The sequence below is a fragment of the Vollenhovia emeryi genome, unplaced genomic scaffold (assembly GCF_000949405.1).
Source record: "Vollenhovia emeryi isolate VEMERY1.0 unplaced genomic scaffold, V.emery_V1.0 DF939136.1, whole genome shotgun sequence".
In the NCBI taxonomy this organism is placed as follows: Eukaryota; Metazoa; Arthropoda; class Insecta; order Hymenoptera; family Formicidae; genus Vollenhovia; species Vollenhovia emeryi.
This window is the reverse complement of record NW_011967230.1, coordinates 522,993-544,479: the sequence shown is the minus strand read 5'-3', so window position 1 is coordinate 544,479 and position 21,487 is coordinate 522,993. Positions and strand designations below refer to the sequence as shown.

Below are 21,487 nucleotides of genomic sequence, written 5' to 3'. Positions count from 1 at the left end.
GGAGAAACGTATTTCGCCGCAGTCAAACGGGCCGATTGCGGCGGTCCGTCTTGTCGCGGCGAGGAATAAATTCCAACAACGGCGGGGAGTCTCGCGGGGCGGCCGCATCGGGGATGCGGTACTGACGGATCGACGGCCGTAAGGGCGCGCGACAGGGACGAAGGAGAACTCGCGGGAAACGCAACGCGGACCGGGCAGGGGGAAGAAATCGAGCAGCTGCTTCTCAGGGCGAAGTGCCGTTGCGCGCCGCGGTGTGCGGCAGGAACGCACGCGTGCAACAGGTGAAAGGCAGGTATCGAGCACCTCGTTTATTTCCCGGCGTCTAGCCTCGCCCGGGCGGAGAAAAATTTTATTGTCGCCCTATCCCCGCAAAACTGCGCGTCGCGCGTCACGACTCGATTAGAAATTTAAAAAATGGCACGCGGGCGACTCGCGGATTTTTCGCGCCCCCGCGCGCTCGTATTCCCGCGGCCGACTTACCTCGCCAGGTGCTTCCCGGATTGTGCGCCCGATTATGCGAACGAGAAGATCGTCGTCCACGCCGGTACGTGGCTCGCGAACTTACGCGAATTCCTAACGGAACGCCGGCCCCCGATTAAGAGTAATCTCTCTGCGGTGCATATATGGAGATGACGCGGTATCTCTCTCGCTTTAAACGAGATATTTCGCGACGATTTTCCCTGCCGCGGCGAATAGCTTTGAGTGCACTCGCGCATTTGCATTCCCTCCATCTTGTCCCTTGAATAGGGGTCGCATTTGAAATTTTCTTTGCCCTTTGAATCTTCGAGAATGAGCTGGGGCGAAGCGACGAGCGGCTAAATTGCCGCGGAAAGATCGTTTGTTGAAGCGTATTTCACGCGGAGTGAAATGTGGGCGATACGAAAGAGGGAGCGGCGCGCGGCGAATGAAAATCCGCGAGATTGTTCGCGGATACGAGCGGCGGGAGAAGCGCGCGCGCGCCTTGTGTCACCCCGGCAACAAGAAACCGTCATGTGGCACCGACCGCCGTACGTATACGTGCGCGCGTAAGCGTAAACCGCAAGCCGCCGATCGGCGTATCGGAATACGCGCGAATATTTATCGACGTGTTATGCGCTTAGCGTAGATTAGACACGCGCGAGTTCGTAATTCGCGAGGCGCGTGTAAATCCGTTTTAGCTCCGGATTTAATCAAACGTGCAGCAGGCACCGCCGCCCTCCCTCGTTACTTCTCCTTGCGAGACCGGCGGAGGGAGGGGGGGGGGGGTCCGTTGGCGAAAATTGCGGTTTTAATTTTAGCGGCGCCTGACGTCGCACACGCGCGATCGGCTCGCGTGTGGATTCAATTTATCGGTCTTCACATAATTAATGAACGTACGTCAATCCGCATGCTATTTACGCACGACTCGAATTGATGCAAAATTACTGCGGCAACTACGGTATCGCCTCTTCCGATATGTACATAATGTACACTGTGAAAACGATACGGCGCGGCGCCGCGAATATTTGCGTGCTCGGTTCAGGGCCCTTTCGCGCCCGCTGACCCAGCTTGGCCGGCGTAATCGACGCGCAGTTAGCACGTCCCGTGTAACAAATAATATCGACGAGCGAGATTAGGCGTTTTCTGAGCAATCGATTCGTTATTTCCACTTGCAAGACTCGCGAGAACGTGCTTGGCGAACGGAAACGGAATAATTAATTAGCTGTCTCGAGGAGGATCGATCCTCTTCGAGGGATCGCCTCGACTCAAGATAACGATAACGACAAGAATCTCTTGACAAGATGAGAGCACGCTGATACGCGCGAAGCGAACGCGAACTTAGCCTAAGCTTTGTTCAGCGAGTACTCATTCTTTCGAGATTCTCCGTTATAGTTTTTTTCCCCCATCGTTACAGCATTCTTTCATTTTTTTTCCGGTCAATCGATTCGATCCGTTTTCATCCACGAGTCGCTATGTTATTTAACGATAGTGTTGTCGCGGTGGGTGTTACGCGTGTTGCCTCTGTACAAATCGAAACAATCGGCGCCAAAGTTCCTTTCAAACTTGACTCACCTCGTGCGCGAAATGTTTTCTTTAATAAAATTTCGCTCCTTCGGCTGTTTGTTAAGAATCAATCTTCCCTTCCGTAGCAAGTTCGCTATTGAGCATCCTGTGGAACCGGACTCGCGTAGCAGGCTCGCAATTTTGTTACTAATAACGCGGAACTCCGTGAAAAGTGCTTCCAGCAAATTGTAATCTGCGTTGACGATCTATCGAGCAGTTGAAGTTCGGCTGACTACCGATAGGACGGTGTGTTATTTGCAGGTGCGAACTTCGATACGATATTCAATTAATCGTACCGCGCGCTTATCCCTTTCCCTCCGTAATTCTCTGTAGATACGCGCGCGTCTGTGTTTCATATACGACCGCGTGTACGCGGTATATCTTGATCCGCACACTCGCCGGTTCATTGATTTGTATTATAGACGAACCATCTGCGTGAAACAGACTAAGGATAAACTCGGTTTACGATTAACAATTCGCCGACAATGGTCTAACGTTAGCTCACGACCCCTATTCCATCTTCCGCGTTGTTGCGGGAATTTACGGCCTGCTTATCAGCGGTATCTACAGTAGTTGTAAACTGCGAGCTAGTGTGGAAACACTGCCGCCGTAAGATAGCAGGGCTCGCTCGCAGGTTACAATTTTGCTGATAATCCCTCAAAGAATCTCACGTGGAATTGAATACGCTCGTTGAGAGGTGTTTGAAAAACTTGCTGGTATAAATGTTGATAACACTTGTCGTTTGTACCGTGATTGCGAAATCCTAGGAATTATGATAATGCCGATGACTACGTGAGTGTTGCGTTCTGCTTCGTTGGCCGCGTGTCGCCGGACGGTCGAAAGGACATTTCCGGCGACACGTGTATGTCGCTGCGAAATTTCAATTAAAAGAAAAGGGCCAACGGACCGAGGCGTCTCAGGGGTGGTTGGCACGAGGATCGATCGAGAATTAGCCCCCGTGGGTGTCGGATCGAAGCGCGCGTGCGACCAGGACAGAGAATCTCAAGAATGGGGACTCGCCTGTCGCTGGCACGGAGACGTCACTCACCTATCGACTCCACGGAAGGTAGGAAATTCAGTCTGGACTCGCTAGCGGATCTGTAGATCGGCGGATTGCAAATGATTTGATATCCTCGCGCGATAGCCAAAACGCGTGTGCTCGCGTCGGCGGATCGCCGAGGAGGATTTACCTCGGAAAGATGAGAAATAAAAAGGAGAATGAAGACAAGCTGGATCGTAGAGAAAGAAAGGTGGGAAGAAAAGACAGGAGGTGGTACGGAGGGCAGAGGAGGAAGAGAGAGATAGAGAAATAGAGAGGCAAGAGAAAGATAGAGAGAGAGAGAGAGAGAGAGAGAGAGAGAGGGGGGGCAGGTCGGGAGGAGTCCTCGCAAATTGTTCATAAACGAAATGGCCGGAAGCGTCGGCGATGACGAAGCGACCGGAAAATTGCATGGAACGGGAGCGTCGTCGTCAGTTATCCCGCCGAATAAACGCGAGCAAGGCGTCTCTCTCTCTCTTTCTCTCTCTCTCTCTCTTCCTCACCCTCTTACACTCTCTCTCTCGTCTCGGATAAATCGACTCGAGAGGAAAGTGATCCTTGGCTGCTGCTGCTGCTGCTGGCGCGATTACGTAAAGTGGTGCGTAGTCGCGGATTACGCGCGAGCACTTCCGTAATCCGCCATTGACACGAGTAAGAGGGGCATTAATTTCTCCTCCTTTGATCGTTTTCCCCCAATCGAACGTAATTCTTCGATCGGCACTGTGCAGCCTTCGCGTTATAGATTTTGATAATTGACGTCATTTTACGTAACGTTTAATATCGCGGAATTGAGCAAGTAGCGGCTAAAACGCTTTTAGGCACGTACTCGTACTTTTTGAATACATAAGAATTATGTTAGACAATCTGTCGTGTCACCGATTTTTCGATTAAGCATTGAATCAATTAACGTTTTCTTAGAGCGTAGGAAGCCTGGCTTCTACCGGTTCAGATTGCACTCATTATTCGACTGCGTATCGACAATTTAATTGAAAGATTGATATCGCGTTCTGTCGAGCTAGTGATACAGGTCGACATGTGATCGGACATTGATCTCTCTAGCCTCACATTAAACAAGATATAAGAAGCGATACTTCTACGTGAAAAATTAGCGTGTAAGAATTTAGATGGATCTCTCGACATACGTAAATACAAACGGTAAGTAAAATGTCTTCTCTTGAATGGTTCAACGTTTGGAAAAGATCTAAGTTAAATGCTCGAGAGAGCTCTATTATTTCTCGATATATATATATATATACTCGCAACATTCCTCAATAACGCTCGTCAACAAGCTACTGAATACTCGAGTACTATCCAGCTTCGACTCGAACTAATTCCGAAGCAGCGGAATACACAACGCGAAGTGCACAACAGGCTCACCTTCCTCTAGCTACGAATTATCGTCGTGACAAGATATATGCACGTCATGCGCAGCAAAGAGATCACCGTTACATGCACGAGAAATTGTCGAAGCGGTAGAAGGTGGGAGGTAGAAAGATAGAGAGAGAGATATCGAATAGACGGTGAAGCGTATACATACAGCATGCGTCTTTGATCGTCGTAAAAATAAAACAGAAAAAAAATCGAATGGACGGAGAGGGAACTGGACTCGGAACTAGGGAGACCGGCGGGGTTTCGGGAGGAGCCGGGAGGGCAGTTGTTGAAAAAAAAAAGAAAGTCGGCGAGGGGATGATCGGTGCGGAGTCGATAGTAGAACGGCGTGGACATGTGCTCCATGCAAAATTGTTTCCCAGCTCAGACATAATCACGTGGTCCCTGCTTTGACTGGTCGATGTATATGTGTGTGAAGCATGTATCAGTATAGTTTGAGTCAGTTGTGTACTCGCGGTCGTCCTAACGCCTTTCCAATATGTCTGCAGTAACGTCATTTCTTTTTTCTCGCGCGGGGAGACGCGACAAAAGGGTATAATCTGTGTGATATGCAGATATCAATCCCGAAGTCCCCATCACGTTGTCTCTTTTCCCTACTTCTCAACTCTCGTTTCGTCGTTCCCCCCAATCTTTCCCCGTTCTTTTCCCACTTCTTGCTGTCTTACGCACCTCTAGTCGTTTATACCTAAGTATGCATGTACATATGTATATATATAGCGAAAGCTCTCGTTTGATACTCGAAGAAAAAGCCCGTGAAAGCAAAGTAACACCGGCAAGCGACATCAGCCCATCATAGCGCCCTCCTCTATGTAGGAAGGTTAAATGTATATGTCGACACCATTATATAAGATTCAACATAGCTATAGCCAATTAGTGTGCTCAGATTGCGCTCGTGATGTGGTTGCAAAATCTTGATTATTTCGACTGTGTTCGTCAAACAAGTCGTCCCAGCACTCCGAAGGAAGATTCCCAATTCAGCACGCAATTAGAATAGATCGTTGGAGAGAGAGCGAGAGGAAAAAAGGGGCGGGGGAAATGGATCAAATTAGTCGATGAAACGTCGATTCAACACCCGCGCGGCCTAGTTGCGAAATGCGGACACGAAAAATCAAAATTTTATTGTCGCGAATAAAACGCGCGCCAACGAATTTCCGTCGGACACAGCAAATGTTTATGCCCGCCTCGTAAAACGTTGCCGTCTCTGCGGCACAGAGACCACGCCCGTCCATTAACTGCGCGTTGAGTTGTTACTGCGAGCTGAATAAATAAATTTGTTTATCGGGACAAAAGTAAATTTTTATATCCGGGCGCGGAGTCGACAACGCGATGCCTCGTTTATATTTGATCCATTTTTGCGAGTACGATAGGACGGCCGTCGCGGCCGCGTCGAGATAGGAAGATATCTAAAGCCGATTGAATAAAATAATAGGTCCGCGCGAATGGCGAAGCAACAAGCAACATGTGAACGGATGATTATGGCGACGCTATTACGGTGAAGTTGCTGCCAAGCTAAAATGTGAGCGTAAAGTTAAAATGGATTCAACTTAATGGCCAATGTAATTAAAAATAAGGAAGCCTCCCGTTGGCTTGCGGGCGATTTTAACGGCGGACAGCTCTGGGAAAAAAACAGAGACCGTTAGCAACCCATTTTGGGACCCGCAATTAGTAATCGAATTATTTGGATTGTTCGTAGCTCTACTCTGGGAAAAGTTTTGACCGCTTTTCTTTTTGTAGTCAGGCAACTTAACATTTCGGTTAGTGCGTGAACAGTATCTTTGCGTTACTGAATATCAGCAGAATTAATTGAGAAAATTGATTATAGCGTTACCTTAAAATCTTGGATATAGATAGAATAGCTAATTGCGATTTTTACTTACGCGGGGTAAAATTCGTGAAAGATTAGAGATACAAACAATCCAAATAATTCGATTACTAATCGTGGGCCCCAAAATGGGTTGCTAACTGTCTTTTTCTCCCTCCAGAGAGGGCGTTTTGGACGCAAAGCGACGGCGTTGTCTGCGGAAAAGTGTGCCTTTGTCCGAAACAGTTTGAAAGATTTAAAGAGAAGCGCGTAATAATACTTGGGCGCGATCGATTTCGGCGGCGGAACAGATGCGCGCCGTCATCTCGCGCGACGACGTCCTCGTTATTAAAGGCAACCATCGATCGGAAAATCGTTCCCGTCCTATGAACGTTTTATGAGAGCCGCTAATAATACTCCGGTCCGGCCGGTACGATCAACGGTGATTCGAAAGACATTGATCCCTCATTAAGATTCCATTATTATCGAGTTTGCCTTTCGGTCGGTGCCAAAGTTCGATGAACTAATACGCAAGCACTTTACGGTCAATTTATTATATGTGATATGACGACGACGAAACGCCGGAGGGAAGGAGGTACAAAAGTGGACAGATTATTTATTATTTAAGCGCGAAATTTATCGGAGAACTGATTTTACCCCCGGACGGTGTAAAACGTGTTAAGTTCGATCGTTTCTTAAAGAGCCCGCGCGCGACATGATCGTTGCACATAAAATACAGCGCTTGAAATCTCTACGTATCCGAAGCTATTGTTTTATTATTACGGGGAAACTTGTACGGAAATCGCGCGCAAAAATCGACCCGTTGACACGATTCTCGAGATAATGTAATTAATGCTTTATTCTGTCGAGCTAGTCGAACGACAAGTTAAAGGCAAATGATTAATTGGAAAACATAAAAATTGCAAACGCTAAAATGTGTCTGAAGTATCTGTGTATCGCGGTAAATTCTGTCCGCGCCATGATTAAGAGGTAGAGATGTTACGTGAAATGACACGAGAAACTTTACACGCATTTAGACAAATAATGAGCAAATTTATTGCCCTCGGGCTGGAAATCGATGAGACCGCGACCGCGTTGCGGAAGTACGGAGATTATTTATTACCCGTGAGATAGCCCCGTCTGAAAAGCAATGGCAGTTTTTTAGTCTTATCGACGTCGGGGCCGTATTAAAGCGAGGAGAACAAAGAAGAATGACGGAGTGTTTATAAATTTATCGGCAGTGGCAGCGAGGAAATAGTTCGACGCGCAATTTATAAGAATGCTAAAGCATGCACCTTATTTATCATCAAAGCGTGCGACAAAGCCGCCACGTGCGGTTAATGATTTTGATATTATTAAAATCGATAACGCCGATGAATCGAGAAATTGTCACAAAATACAACGTGAGCACAAAAAAAAGTGTAAAAATTACGTGTTAAATTTCATAACTTTAAATTTCAATCTTTTGCGGTAATGTACTTATTTGATACTGTAAAAATAAAAATAAATATTCAAACGACTGAAGAGATGAATGTGTACGTGCGTGTACGCGTATCTGTACACGTGACGGTCGAGTTAGTTTCGATTTGGCCGATTTTGCTTCGACAAAAAATATTTCTCTTGAATGACAATAATAACACTAGCAATGGACTCTAGTGGCGATTTGTTAAAAATGCTATGCCCGCGCGCGCGCGCACGCGCGCGCGAGTGTGCGTGCGCGTGCGTGTGTGATGTATGTGAGACACTTGTTGTTCTCATTCTATTCGGTCGCCGCGATAAGTGTATTATCCGTTAGCGAACATTCGCTGAGCTTTACGATGCGGTGTAGTGTTTTACGGTACATCAGCGGCAAACGGAAAATCACGATTTGTCATTTTCAGTTTGCTTTATGGCCCAGCACTACCAATCGTCGCATGGCTCGGCAGCGTCGCGATAAATCGTTATCATAAAGTACGATTCTTTCTCGCTCGCAAATTGTAAAATACATCGCAATAAAGATACCGAACAGTCCACGTTAAATTTTTATACCTGCAGATGTCGCAAATCACGAGACACAGCATACGAGATATCCCTAAGGATATTAATACACGTAAGTTTTCCGCGTTCATTAAGCGAGCATTAAAATCAAAATGTCAAAAGTTAATTAATTATGCACCGCGGTTGAATCAATATTTCTGGAAAATACAAGACCCCTTTTAAACCAAGATATCGTTATCGAGCAAGGAATTAAACAAGGTAAAAATTATTTCGAGAATTATTAAATTTAAATCCAACGCAGATTGCGAGCTAAAGGTGTTCTTTTTTCTCAAGTCGGGCAGATTTACGCGTAATAAAATATCAAATTACGTTTGATTCCCGTTAATTCTGTGCGTCAGGGAGTGATTTCGAGCGACGGAACGAACCGCCGTGCCTCTCTACGCTCTGATCGCGAGTAGTTCTTTGCGCGAGGGTCTCGGGGGGTTGGAAACTGTCACGGACGTGGCGAAGTGTCGAGGCCGGGTCGTAAGTAAAATGAATTTAACATTTGGCGTTTATATGCGGCCTGCAAACTGCGCGCCGTGGGAACGAGCTCGACAAACTCGACGTCGTGAGTTAGGCGCGACGCCTCGCGTATACGCCTAATATGTATCTGGTGTACAAACGCGCGCATCCACGGCTTCTGTAACACATTACGACGACGGGGGATCCGCTGCCATATGCTGGCGCCAAAATTTATCGCTTACGTAATGGAGAGAGGCGGAATTCACCGAGAGATTACAACGGCCTGCATCCTGCCAAACTTTATCGGCGTTTTGTATCAATGCGAATTTGATAGTTGAACGTGCAAAAATTACGACAGCTTGTACGAGCCTGAAACTTGGAAATTATTCACGCGTTGGCGGACCGCCAATTTCAAATTTCAGATTAAGTAGATATTAGAGAACTTATGCAGGCGGAATTAAACGTGGATTTTGCATAGAACTTTGATAATTGATAATTTGATAACTGATGGGCGAACTTACGGGCGATTAAATCGCGACAAAGAAGCAAAGACGAATATCTTCTCTCTGTCACGAGATTATTCTCTCTGCAATTTTCTTCGGGGCGGAAACGTCCGAGTGCAAATGTCGCGATTATCGTGAAGAACGTTATAGGAAAGATCATTGAGGATAATTATCCTGTAACGCGAGATAACGAGATTGGGAAAAGTACACTGTAGCGAATTGCTCGCTTTAAATACAGGCAACGGCAATTTATCTAACGCCGCCGATGTAATTATCATTGACAATGCACGTTCAAGTATCTGCGACACAATCTACGAGAGCGTCGAGATCGTTCCATTAACGATGGTCAGACATATATAATCTAGTAGAGCTAGTTTAGCAAAATTTCACCCTCGGCTCTCGAAATTCCCGTTACAAAATTACATCTAAATGTAAGCTCGCGTCTACGCGCAATCAAACGACGTGCGAGGCAAACTAATTTCTTATTTATGCCACACAGAATTAAACAAATTATTCTTATCCGTCGGTCCTTTTATCAAAATGTGATATTAATGCGTCGCATTTTACGTCGATTCAATAATTTCTCTAGGAAATGTTAAATGTTAAATTGACACGGAGAAGTGATAAATGCGATTCGCGGACTATTAAGAAATTTATGCGACAAAGTAATTACGATCGAGCGGAGGTAACCGTGTGCTTTCTGACGTTGTAGAATTGATGCCGTCGGTTCGACGCATGGAAATAGCGTTTCCATAATAGTGCGAGGAAATCGCGCCATGGTGATCACCTCAAGTTACCCGCAATTTGGAAATAATTGAACAGGGCAAGATCGAATCCGATGATTTAAGTCGCGCGGCGTATTTCCGGGTTAACCGGCATCTGTGGTGCCGCACAATTTTCTGTGCGTGTGTGCAAAATAATGTGTGCGTGTTCTCAACATCAATTTCATAAAATATTTACAATCGATTTGCGCTTTTGTTGAAGCACATTAAATCAAAATCGGCGAAATCGTTGACGGAACGACGTTCCCCCTCCGCCTCTTCCGGCGGACCTATCGTGGAAAAAAGAAAATCGTCTCAAAGGAAAATCCACCCGAGACACCACGAAATTTGCCACGCCAAGCGAAACAGCGCAGGACGCGCTGAACAAGTCCGATTCTCGCGATCAACATTCTCTCTCTTCTGGAGTGCTGGGTATCCCTGACTCTTTCCTATCTTACTTAATCTTTTTCCTCACGCGGCACTCGATCTAACTCACACATTATAGATAACGGTGCGTGTGATACGTGTGTCGTACGTGTGTAACATGTAATAATATGCTATATATCATATATATATCATATATATCATATATATGCCTATATTATGTATATAGATCCGAGCTGAAGCTACGAAGCGTGAGAACGGCTATCTATGGAGCATCGCTATTGTGTGTTGCACTCGTGAGTCTTGTGTCGGACAGAAGAAGCCGCGAGATGCCCGTCACGGGCGCGGGATAGGGTTTTTCTGGTCACGGCTGGGACGAGGTGGGAGGGGGGTCGAGTCTCTCGTGGCAGCGAGGGATCCCTGATGGCGAACAGACAACGAAAGTGGCTCCATTTGCGACGGCGATAGAGCGCCGGGGATCCCGCGGGAATCCCCGCCTCGCACGCCAAACGGGCGCGACGCAGATAGGATAATTCTCGGCAGTTTTCTGCATGGAAATTCGGTCGCGAGCTCGTTAAGCGAGGACGAGACGCGCACTCGTAATTGGTAATTGGACGGTAATTAAGCGGCGGGAGTGATTCAGACACGTTTTTAATCGCCGTGATTTCGCCGGCCAATTAATTCCTCATTAATTTCAAGATGTGCGTTGTATTAGAAAACTATACAAATATTTTATATAAATATGTATCTTTAATTTTGTTCTATATATTCAGCAAACTTTCATTACAACAGCTTTGTATATTTAGCAGACTCGAGCGGCAGATGTGGAGTTAACAAGATGTTACATTAAGAAATTTATTAATTTTTAAATGGCTTTGTATTTTGTATTAGCTGGAGAATATGTTGTTACAATGAGGAACCGTTAAATGCAAATTGACACGTACAAATTCTCCGTGAGAAAAATCTCGGAAAATTTACACCAACGGATCGACATTTCTCAAGATCTTATCGTACTGGTATCAACAGGCATCGCGTGGCAGACAGAAACTTCGCGGCAGGCTTTCGAAAGATCGTAATCGCGAAAATGAGAGATCCTTTCCCTTGTCGCGCCGCACGGCGGTCACATCGGCCGGCACTCTAGGACAGCCACATTTCGCGGTCCCTCGTACCGTCTTTCACCCTTCACTTCCGGTTTACCCGAGTAAAAGCGCGTGTAGATCATTCGGAAGAATTTAAGGGATCGAATAATAATCTTGGTGCTCTCGGTGTGTATTGAGCGTGTGTCGGTGTGTAAGTGGAGACAGTAGTGTACCTGGTTGCCGTCGTAGGTCCAGGATCCGAACTTCATGTCACAGTGTTGGTCGTCAAAGGGGAACCAAGTGATGTCTATCTTGCATGTGCTCTTGAAGATGCCCGGAGGGACGTACAGGCAACTGCCGTTATGCGTGACCACCACGTTTGTTTGGTACGTCCCGTCGAAACCCTCATCCGCACTAACGTTTCATATCATACTTCCATTAATTACCCTCGTCAGTCGTCAATCGTGAACGTTTCGCGGCCGGTTTAATCGCACGTCTCTTTAATCACCGCGTGATGGAGCGGGAACGTCATCGGTTCTTGTTGCTGCCGGCAAGATCTCGCACGAAGGATATTAACAGACGCAGAACACGAATGTCACGTTCATGTCGGAGCTAAGGAGATGGATGGGATATTTCGAGCATGGCAATTCCTCTCCGTTCCAATTACGCTTACTTTGCGACATTGTAATATCCATTAGGGAAACACTTTGTGTGTTGCGCGGAAAAAAATTAGGCCGATTCAAGATTCAAGCGCGATTAGAAAATGTTTGAAATTTCTCAATCCCCACCTCGCTTCGCGTACGCGCTGCATTTCCTCGCGCGATATGGCTGTGGTGCTTTCGTCATTTATCTAAATCACAACGTCTTTCACGCAACGTCCTGAATGAATAATAAGATGAGAATCACAAAGGTGACGGAGAATAAAACGGGGCACTCGCGAGTGTTATTCATGAAAATGCAAACCGTTTAGGACCGCTTTTACGAGAGGCTCTTTAAGTGCGAGCCGGAACTGCGATGAAAAAGGGAAAGGGTGAAACGCGAGAGAAGAGGAAAAGAGGAAGAGAAAGGATAGCGTGAGCCAGTTCGCGTTAATCCCTTAAGAATAATTTGAAGCGACCACTTAAACAGCGTTAAAGGATAAAGGCGGATATTTGCGCCGGGAGCCCGTGCGCGCCAATTTTTTTAACATATTTACCCAGCGGCTTATTAAGTTTCCGAATGTAAGGGGCGGGCGCAAGGGCGCGCGAGACATTCCTATTCCTCCGGGAAACGTGCTAATAAATAGGATGTCCTTTATGCTGTCGCGGCAAGTAGGTATATACTCGGCGCAGGTGAATCGAATATTAGACGACCTGCGAGACAACGTGTAGAAACTGACACCGCGCGCTCGCGAAAATGTCCGATGTAAGTGGCATCGGCGTTAATGTTCCCTCGGAGTCGCTATGAGAAGGCGGCATTGTCGAAGGTTTCGAGGATGTCATTCTCGCCAATCGAAAATCGATACCGCCGTATCGTTAAAGCCCTTGCGCTCCTCGTTACTTTTACACGTTATCGTGAAATGGAGAACGAAGGGGATAAGACAGAGGACGGAGGGCGGCGGGGCGGGGGGAAAAAAGGGGGCGCTTCAGAGTGAGTCCCCTCGGAGAATCAAGTTAATTAATTTCAGCGGGGAATTGAATTTTCAGCACCGCTGTATTAATCGTTACCTCGCCTCTCTTCGTACGTGATCTTGCCGCGCTCGTCCGTTCATTCGCAATGAGATAGTAAACGCGGTCCCGTCGGTTTTGTGTGTTTTGCCATTTGTCCCAGATCGCGGGGCTGAGCGACGTTTCTCTTTCGGTGTCGATTAACGCGCGGTCTAATCGAACTCGCGCGCGCGCGCGTGCGCGCGCGCGGCCCGAGGCGTCGGGGAAAATAGGCTTCGCGAAATCGATCGGTTCGTAAAACCGGTCGAACGCTCTCTCTCTAATGCACGTTTGTTCTGGCGCGTCACGGATAGCGGCATTGTCGTCGTTGTTGTGTGGCTAATGAAGACTAACGAGAAACGGAATTTCGCCGAAAAAGTGTGTCCGGCTAATTAATCTCGTTCGTACACGACGGAACGAGACTGTGTTGCGGCGCGAGTACCGGGCATTGGATTTTGTCGATCGTGTTCCTCTTTTGCGGCAACTTCGTTATCCCGCTGCCGCATTTGTCTCTGGACGCGTGTGAGGAGCGCGCGATATACGCCGGGACAGAACTACTACAGGCGATTTGCGGTCGTTATCTCGACGATACGTCATTGCGCGAATGCGCGTTAATTAGCCACCAAGAAAATATTGCACCGCTACAGCGATTTATAACAGAATCGTGAGAATCCGCGCACGCGGTATCCAACATTATCGGCGACCTGGTCAATGGAACCCGCAATAACGACGCGTGGAATTTAATGGCCGGATCGCAGGGAGGGGCTTAATTATGACGACATCATCAAGGAGCGCATTAATATGTAGGATAATGGCAATCTTCTGGCGCGGATTATCGCGAGGTTGACGGATCGTTTCCGGCGCGTCCCGGTGACGGGAGCGTGGCATTTACGTCGAGCCGCGACAACGCGATCTCGATTCACCTCTGATATGATTTCACGGAATTCTCTTGGACGGCAAAGATAAGAGCCCTTTTATTTTCATGAGAAACGATCGCGCGCGTTCTTCGCCGAATGGAAATTTAATGAAGTACTGCAAGTAATGCACGTCAGCTCGCTTCCATTATCACTGACGAGTAATACGTTGTATAAGGAAACTTGCGGCACTCTTGATGTAACTTAACGTAATCCCGTGTAATGGAAGTTACAATTTAGCCTGACATTGCATTGCACTCGATACCGCGCCATCATAAACTTCCCGCGAACTTGAGAAAGTTTTCGTTAATACCCCCTCGGTCGTATGACAACAGTGGCCGCAAAAGTTTCCGCTCCAAGAGAAACCAAGTATGCCTGAATGCCTAACGATTACTCGACGTTAAGTACTTGCCCAGGATGGCTCATAGTACGGTTAAGAATGTAAGGAAGTTCCGCACACATGCCGCAAACTGTCGTTACGCGAAATCTTTCTGGCGCCGTTGGCGTACGTTGCTTAGCGAAGCGTGAAACGAAGCGGAAGGGTATTCGGCGCGAGTTAAGGACAAGGTGCAAGTTCGCGCAAGACCGAATTTCCGCGGTCAGCAGATAAATCGCGGCAACTCTAACCCGCTCGAGCCTTGTATCGCGCCGATCTGACGTGTTTGATCAGCGAAAAACGCGACATATCGCGGCAACAAGTGCGATATGATAAGCCCGGGAGTAAAAAAACACACACGCACCGAGGGATTCAAACATCGTTCCGTTGCGGCGGATTTTACTACCGGTCGAGATAGTTGCAGCCGGTGCGCGATAATCAGGATGCACGTATCTCGACGCGCTTATCTGCAGCTTAGCGCCACATGCGAAGGGCCGACGGAAGAATGAGTAGAAGAGCCGCGCGCGGAGGAGAGAAATGGATGGTCAGCTGCGAGTCTCAACGTTGGCGACGTTACGGGCGTAACTTGTGAGAGGCTTATGTACTTTATTCGGTTCTCTAAGCAAGCACCTCTGCGCCGAGGCGAATGTTTGTACGAAAAGTCCGATCTTGAACGCCTCAATTTCCGAATGGAAAGAACGCCCGTGTGTGAATTGGACCTTCGAAATAACAATTGCGGCGGTGAATCGCGCAGGGCGCGCAAGAACCGTCGAATGTCGCTCCGACCGCAGGGGCCACCGGTGGACAGAAGCTAAGAAAAATAGTGGTTTTAATGGAGATTTAAATTTACGCTTTTGGTGAATTAAGGCTTGAGAGGGTGAAAGACAAAACCTTTCAAAGCTTTAATTAAACGTTGAAATTTAAGTTAATCTCTTAAGCGGAATCTTGTTGATCCGAAAATTACTGTTTCTATTTACGTTGGAAGAACAGTTTAATTGATAATCAGTTTCGTTGACAAATCGTGAATCCCGAAATTATTTGATTTAAGCAATTTTCGCGAGAGACAAGCTGAGTTGAAAGATTCATTGCCACTCTGTTTAACGTTAAAGGCTGGAAATTAGCGTCCCGAAATGTATCGACTAAAAACGATCCACTTGGATTTTATCGCAAAATGTTCGAGTAAAATAATAGCTTACTGGGACTTGTGTTAAAGTTATACACGACTGACGTAACATATTCACATTTACTACATATACGTTAGCGCCGAAAACGATTGTACCTCAAGCGTGATTGACTGGCGATAATCAAAGCACGAGCGAGTAAGTAAAATGGCAATTGATGCGGCGCGGAACGGTGGAGCGGAAGGATATTCGGTGATGGGCCTCGAGGATAAAACGCGGCTGGACGGGATTAAAAGACAATGTTTATCGAGCCGTTCTCGCTTCCTCTTCCTTTTGCGGGCTCTAGCCTCTAGTTGCGCCCGGCATGCATCAAAGTCCACGCGCTGTCGCGTTCGTGAATTCCGAGAGGCGCTTTCGTCGATTGTTCCACGTCGAACAAAGGCGAATCCCACTGCGGTGCCTATTGTCGGGTTTTCGGGATAAATTCTGTTCTCGAGGATCGCTGACCCCCCCTCCCTCGATCTCTATGTTTCCTCACTGTGTCCCGTTCCCTCTTCGTTCGTCCGCGAGTTCTCGCTCAGGCAGCACGTCGCTCTCGTGGGTCACGATATTCATGAGAGGAGAGCGCGCTCCTCGGTGTTGTGAGCAACAAGTAAGTCGCGCGCGCCCCGGATAGCAGGCGGCTACCCTCCTTTTGTTCCGCGAGTATAACGAGCATCCCCCCCCCGCCCCGCCCCGCTCATCACTTCACCAGAATGCCGGGTGTATCTTTAAACAATATCGGCGGGGCGGAGGTACTTAAAGCCGATTCAAGGCACGCGATAATCCACGGTGAGCGAGATCGGGCGAGCCGTGAAAAAAAGTGGAACGACGATTATCGGAGGCAATTAAGAACTTGTCGCGCTGGAGAGTTCTTTCGACGCGCGGTAGACTGCTCTGAGAGAAAAGGCTCTACGACGCGCTGCTCCACGGATGATGTAAGCGCCAGTTTCGCTAGACGGTACCTAGGGCGTAAAATCGTTTCCCAAAAACAGCACGCGGTATCGAGATGCGCAATGGCTTGTATAATCAGGGTCTACGTATCGTTATTCGCGCTTCGGTGAAATCATCTTCAGAGGAAACGGCAAAGAGAGAAGTACATCTCAATTAGAACTGAATGATTTTAATGCCGTGTAAAATCACAGAAAATCAATCGACGAAACGTTCTTGGAGTTTCTAGAGGATATCAGCGGGGAAACTGGCAAGTTTGCCTAATTAGTTAATTTTCTGCCTGCTGGACACTCACTGTCTGCAAATCTATCGACGCATCTGATTGTGTCAATGCTTTTTTTGACACGTACGTAGAATATTGGTTGCAAAAGCCTAATTTTATAATCGACCCCGCAGTCTCGGAAACAAGTATAAGCGAGTCTAACGAGCCACGTAGATGGAGTTAATGCCTTACAAAACACGCCTCCTGTTCAAATACACCCTCCTTTTCCTGCCCCTTTCTAAAAAAAAAAGAAAAAGGAAAATTGCGCAACGTTAATTATAGGTTCCGACGCGTCTACGCTCGCGAGTATCGTCGCGTAGCCCGCTGATGCGTGCGCCGCGTAAATACCGCGTAAAGGTGAAAATATTACGCGATCGGGTCAGCAGAAATATAAAAATATTATGGATCGATGACGGGAAAAGTCCCGCCGTCCGTTGGCGATTGCCGCAACGACGCGCCCCAACGTAACACGCAAGCGCGTGCATTGAGAAATTTCGAAACACGTCGATCGTCGGCGTAACGTGAACCTAATGATTAAATTATTCAAGGATGTCGGGCTGACTTTCTCGCGAGTTTCTTCCTCGCCATTTTTCACCACGACCCTTGTTATAATATGAACAATAACCGCACACTCGCCAACCTGTACTCGCGACGGGGTCTATGCGATGTATCAGAGATTCTTCGATCGTCAATTAATCCAATGCCGATACTCTGGTTTAATCGGTACGATTGTTATCGTATATTTAACGTTTCAGGTAGGTGGCCTTTTCTTTACACGTAGGATTTTACACGTGCGACGATCGCGATGTCTGTCGCAGCTCCTCATCGATTTTGCAGTGAATTCAATTTCGTCAATATATTATATCGTATACTTTTAACAGACTATTTCTGTAAGATAAATAAGCGCAGTACTTTTGTAAGAAACCGCTGTACAGTAGTTTTGTGTAAGAGGACTACTTTCAGAGAGAAGAAAGATCTTGTCATTCCAGCTACAAAGTTATGAGATCGAATGCAGCAAGTTTAAGAGATTTTTGCACTTTACAGAGACGCTAGAGAGACGAACGGTCAAGGTGCGCAATCAATTCCTCAGCACAGCATTATCCTAGTTGCGAGCCACCTGTAAATTATCTTCAACTACAGTATAGAATATACAGTGTCGCTAGGTGCACGTTTCAAGTATCTGCGTGATAAAGTCTGTTTGTATTCTGTGCGACTTTCTCCTTGTGCGAGAATATATTCTGCGTGCTAGAAAAAAAAAACCAGGAAAAAAACCAGATATTGTTAGGCACCAAGCACAAACGGCAGACAGCGACAGCCTCGTCTCGTGTCGTGGAGAAATCGTAAAGCGCTGTCCGTTTCATCTCGTTAGACTTGATCGTTATCATAAACCGACACATGCAACGACTAACGAGCCGCGTATCCGCCCAGGCGCCTTCGCCGCATGGAGATTGAAATGTCAAGCGTGGAATTCGGGTTGCGCCCTCGAGGCCGGATTGATCGGTCGACGTCTCCGTCCTCCGTCGTTTATATGTCTCACTGGTTTACGCGCGTCGACTGATCGATTTAACCGTCCTCGTCGTCGTCATTCCGATCGAGGATCGGACGCGCGAGTTATTCCGGGGGGAGGGTTTTTCTTTTCCCGCGAATAAGTCTACTTCGTTTTCTCTTTTATTATCGGCGGTCCAGCGTTTCTCTTGTCTTCCTTGTAAAAGTTTTCCAGGACGGTTGGGGTTTTACCGACCTTGCCGCGAAACCCGCTCCTTTCCGGCTCTCTCGCCGCGTTACATCCACGGTGGAGTCCCGAGTCACGTAATCGCGTAAATAAAAAGTTGGCTGTTTTACGATTTTCAATCTAATCGGCGTGTATTCTTAATCACATTGTCCGCGCGCGCTTTCATCTCTACACCGACCGTACTGTCCGTTCGCGGCGTGTCAGCTGGCGTTCGCACGTGCGGAATGAGTCTTTCAGAGTCCCCGTACTCCACACGATGAATTTTCAATGAGACTTCACTTTATTCGGATAAAAATATTAAAACGTTGATGGTTTTTGATCCGCGACGGATGAGAAAGATTGCAATTTCGTTTCTCAGGCCGCGCTGAGTAACCAGAAGCTGGCTCTCGAAACATTTGGACGTGATGAAATATTAAAGTTGGACCTCTCGTCGCGAAAGCAATTTAAGGAAACGTCGGCTGCAAATTAATCAAATTAATGCATATTATATCGAGCGTAAACTCAACATTTTCGGACGTCCTGTGCATGTATGCCGTTCGTTCGGCTCGCTCATTGCGCTCCCACGAGCAAATAGTACCGACGACATAACGAGGTGCGGTGAACCGCTCTCAAACTCCGTATGTCATAAATGTCCGGGAAAACAGTCGGAAAGTTAACGGCGCCAAATCACCGGGAGACGACGCGGAATGTCGCCTAAGCTCTCGTTTGCGAAACTAGGTGACTCGGCGGCGAGCTATCACCGCCGGCAGTAAATATCGCAAACAATACTGATTTCCGGCTGCCTGGCGCTCGAGCTAAGACGGCGTATTAATATTACACGGCTCGTAAATGCCAGCGGGTCGCATTCAATATGAAAATTTGTCCGTCCGCACTCGGCGGGGCTATTGCAGCGAATTCAGCTGACACGCCCGTCGGAGAAGTCCTCTCGCGAGAACGTACCCGATCTCACGGCACACATTTACTGTTGACAGAGACACTCTGTCAAGTATGTCGCCCATTTGTGCTCCCGTGCACGCGATATCAAAGCCTTAAGATTAATGTTCCCGATTTTTCCAACTGTCTGCGCGAAGAAAGAAACGAGAAATAGATATTTCCTCGTGGACAGCCCCGCGCGATTCCCCTCCCGGCAGACACGAAACGATTTCGTAAGATGAAAAGCGAACTGTCGATATGATGAAAATGGCGACGGGAGGAAAATCCCTGGGAGAGATTCCCTCCATCCGATTTTCCGTGGCTCGGGACTTCATTATCAGGACGCGTATTCGTCCTGGTTAATGACCGACTCCAGCGATTCGTGAAAGGAGCAGGTACCGGGCCCGGTCATGCGGTGGCCCGCAGTAACGGGGTGGCCTGACGTCGCGTTTCAATTAATTATTCACATAATTACAAACGTCGCTCGCTGAGCACCGTATTCGCACCCGACGTGACGGAACGAATTCCGAAGACGCACACGTAACTTGTACAATTCCGTTAATCCTCTAGGCGCACTCTGTGTATTGTGCACAGCCAGCATCCGTTGGTGGGCGGATCAGATCGGAGCGGAACACGATATGTAAAATAATAGTCAGAAATCCATACTGTAAAAACACGGGGATTTTCGTTCGTCGCTGCTCGACTTTGTTCAACAGTTGCTAATGGACCTACGTGTATCGAGATTAAATGTCAGCGCGAATCTTGCTACGCAAAATCAATTCGCATTCGCACGACGCGACTTTAATCTATTCAAGCGTTGCTGAGGTCTCCGGAAGTGCGATACTATTATATGCGTATTTATTTGGGGATCTTATCCCAATATCGAGTAAGTTTGCGTTCGATCTGGTGCATTTCCTTGTTATTCCTTGCATTTTCGGGCGCGGCGGCGCTTTCACGTCGATTGGATTAAGAAGCATAAACGAGAGATACAGACTCCGAATCGGTTCGAGAGGCGCCGAGAGAAAATCAAACACACTCTCGATCCGACGTGGGTAAATAACGAGAATGATTATGAGTCCATATTTGTATGTAGATCGGGGAAATAGTATACGGTACGGACGAACTAGAACTGTGTTCTATGTACTCTGGTATCCCCAGGGTAGTGGCCGATAGAATCGCGACCGCATTCGTTCGAGAGCGCGTGATTCGATTAAATAACCGGATCAAGTATGTAGATTAGAGTAGTGTCTCTCTCTTTCTCTCTATCCCTCCCCTCCCCACTCTAACTCGAGCGGCCACGAAAATCGCAGCGGATCAAACGCGCCCTCGTTTTCGCCAAACATGTGAGAGAGGGATTGTTATAAATTTATACACTTATGTAAACGGGGGAGGGGAGAGGGCGAAAGCCCAGTCGAATTGGATCGTCCGTGGATAGATCAACCAGTGAATTCCATGGATATATTTCACCGTGTTCGATCGAATTCTGCGGCGGTTCGTGTTTCCGCTGTGGTTCGCATAATATTCGCATATGTGGTCCGTGCAGCCGCGTCGGCAGCGGAATGGATAGCCGCATTGTGACTTACGTCTATTGACTTGCATCATTTTCCATTGTCAAATTCGCACCGAGATGTGCCAATACGATCGGACGTATTCGCATTTCTCGTCAGGCTCTCTCATTTCGCGGCGCGTCACCTTGCGTAAATTTTCGAACTTATCTCGCTGGTACCCCCTGCCCTCAAGATTTCTAACAACTCGACATCGAACGCAATCGATGTCTTGGATTTCTACGAGTCGTACAAACGAAAATTTATCAAGGGCAATCCACGTGTACGACGAGATTTTAGCGAGATAAAATAATCCTCGGAGGCACAGTTTTCTACTTTTTAATTAGCAATCTTTTGTATATATAATGCATTTTTTAGAGTAACGGTAAGATAACATAAATCTTTAATAAGCCAACATTGATTCTGGGCGAGAAAAATCATCTCGGATGTTCGACAAGATTTCAACAAGATTAAATAATCCTCGGATGCACA

General features: G+C 47.3%; 1 protein-coding gene across 3 annotated transcripts in view; it reads right to left on the bottom strand.

Moving 5' to 3' along the window:
• LOC105567554 (neuronal acetylcholine receptor subunit alpha-7) overlaps nt 1-21,487 on the bottom strand; it is a 237,998-nt gene that overhangs the window by 99,441 nt on the left and 117,070 nt on the right. For all 3 annotated transcript variants that reach the window (XR_001009361.1, XM_012022492.1, XM_012022494.1), the window contains exon 6: nt 11,693-11,873. Coding sequence is in view for 2 of the 3 variants with exons in the window: in XM_012022492.1 (XP_011877882.1) it covers nt 11,693-11,873 (181 nt within the window). In the remaining variant the exon portion in view is untranslated. The remainder of the gene's footprint in view (nt 1-11,692; nt 11,874-21,487) is intronic.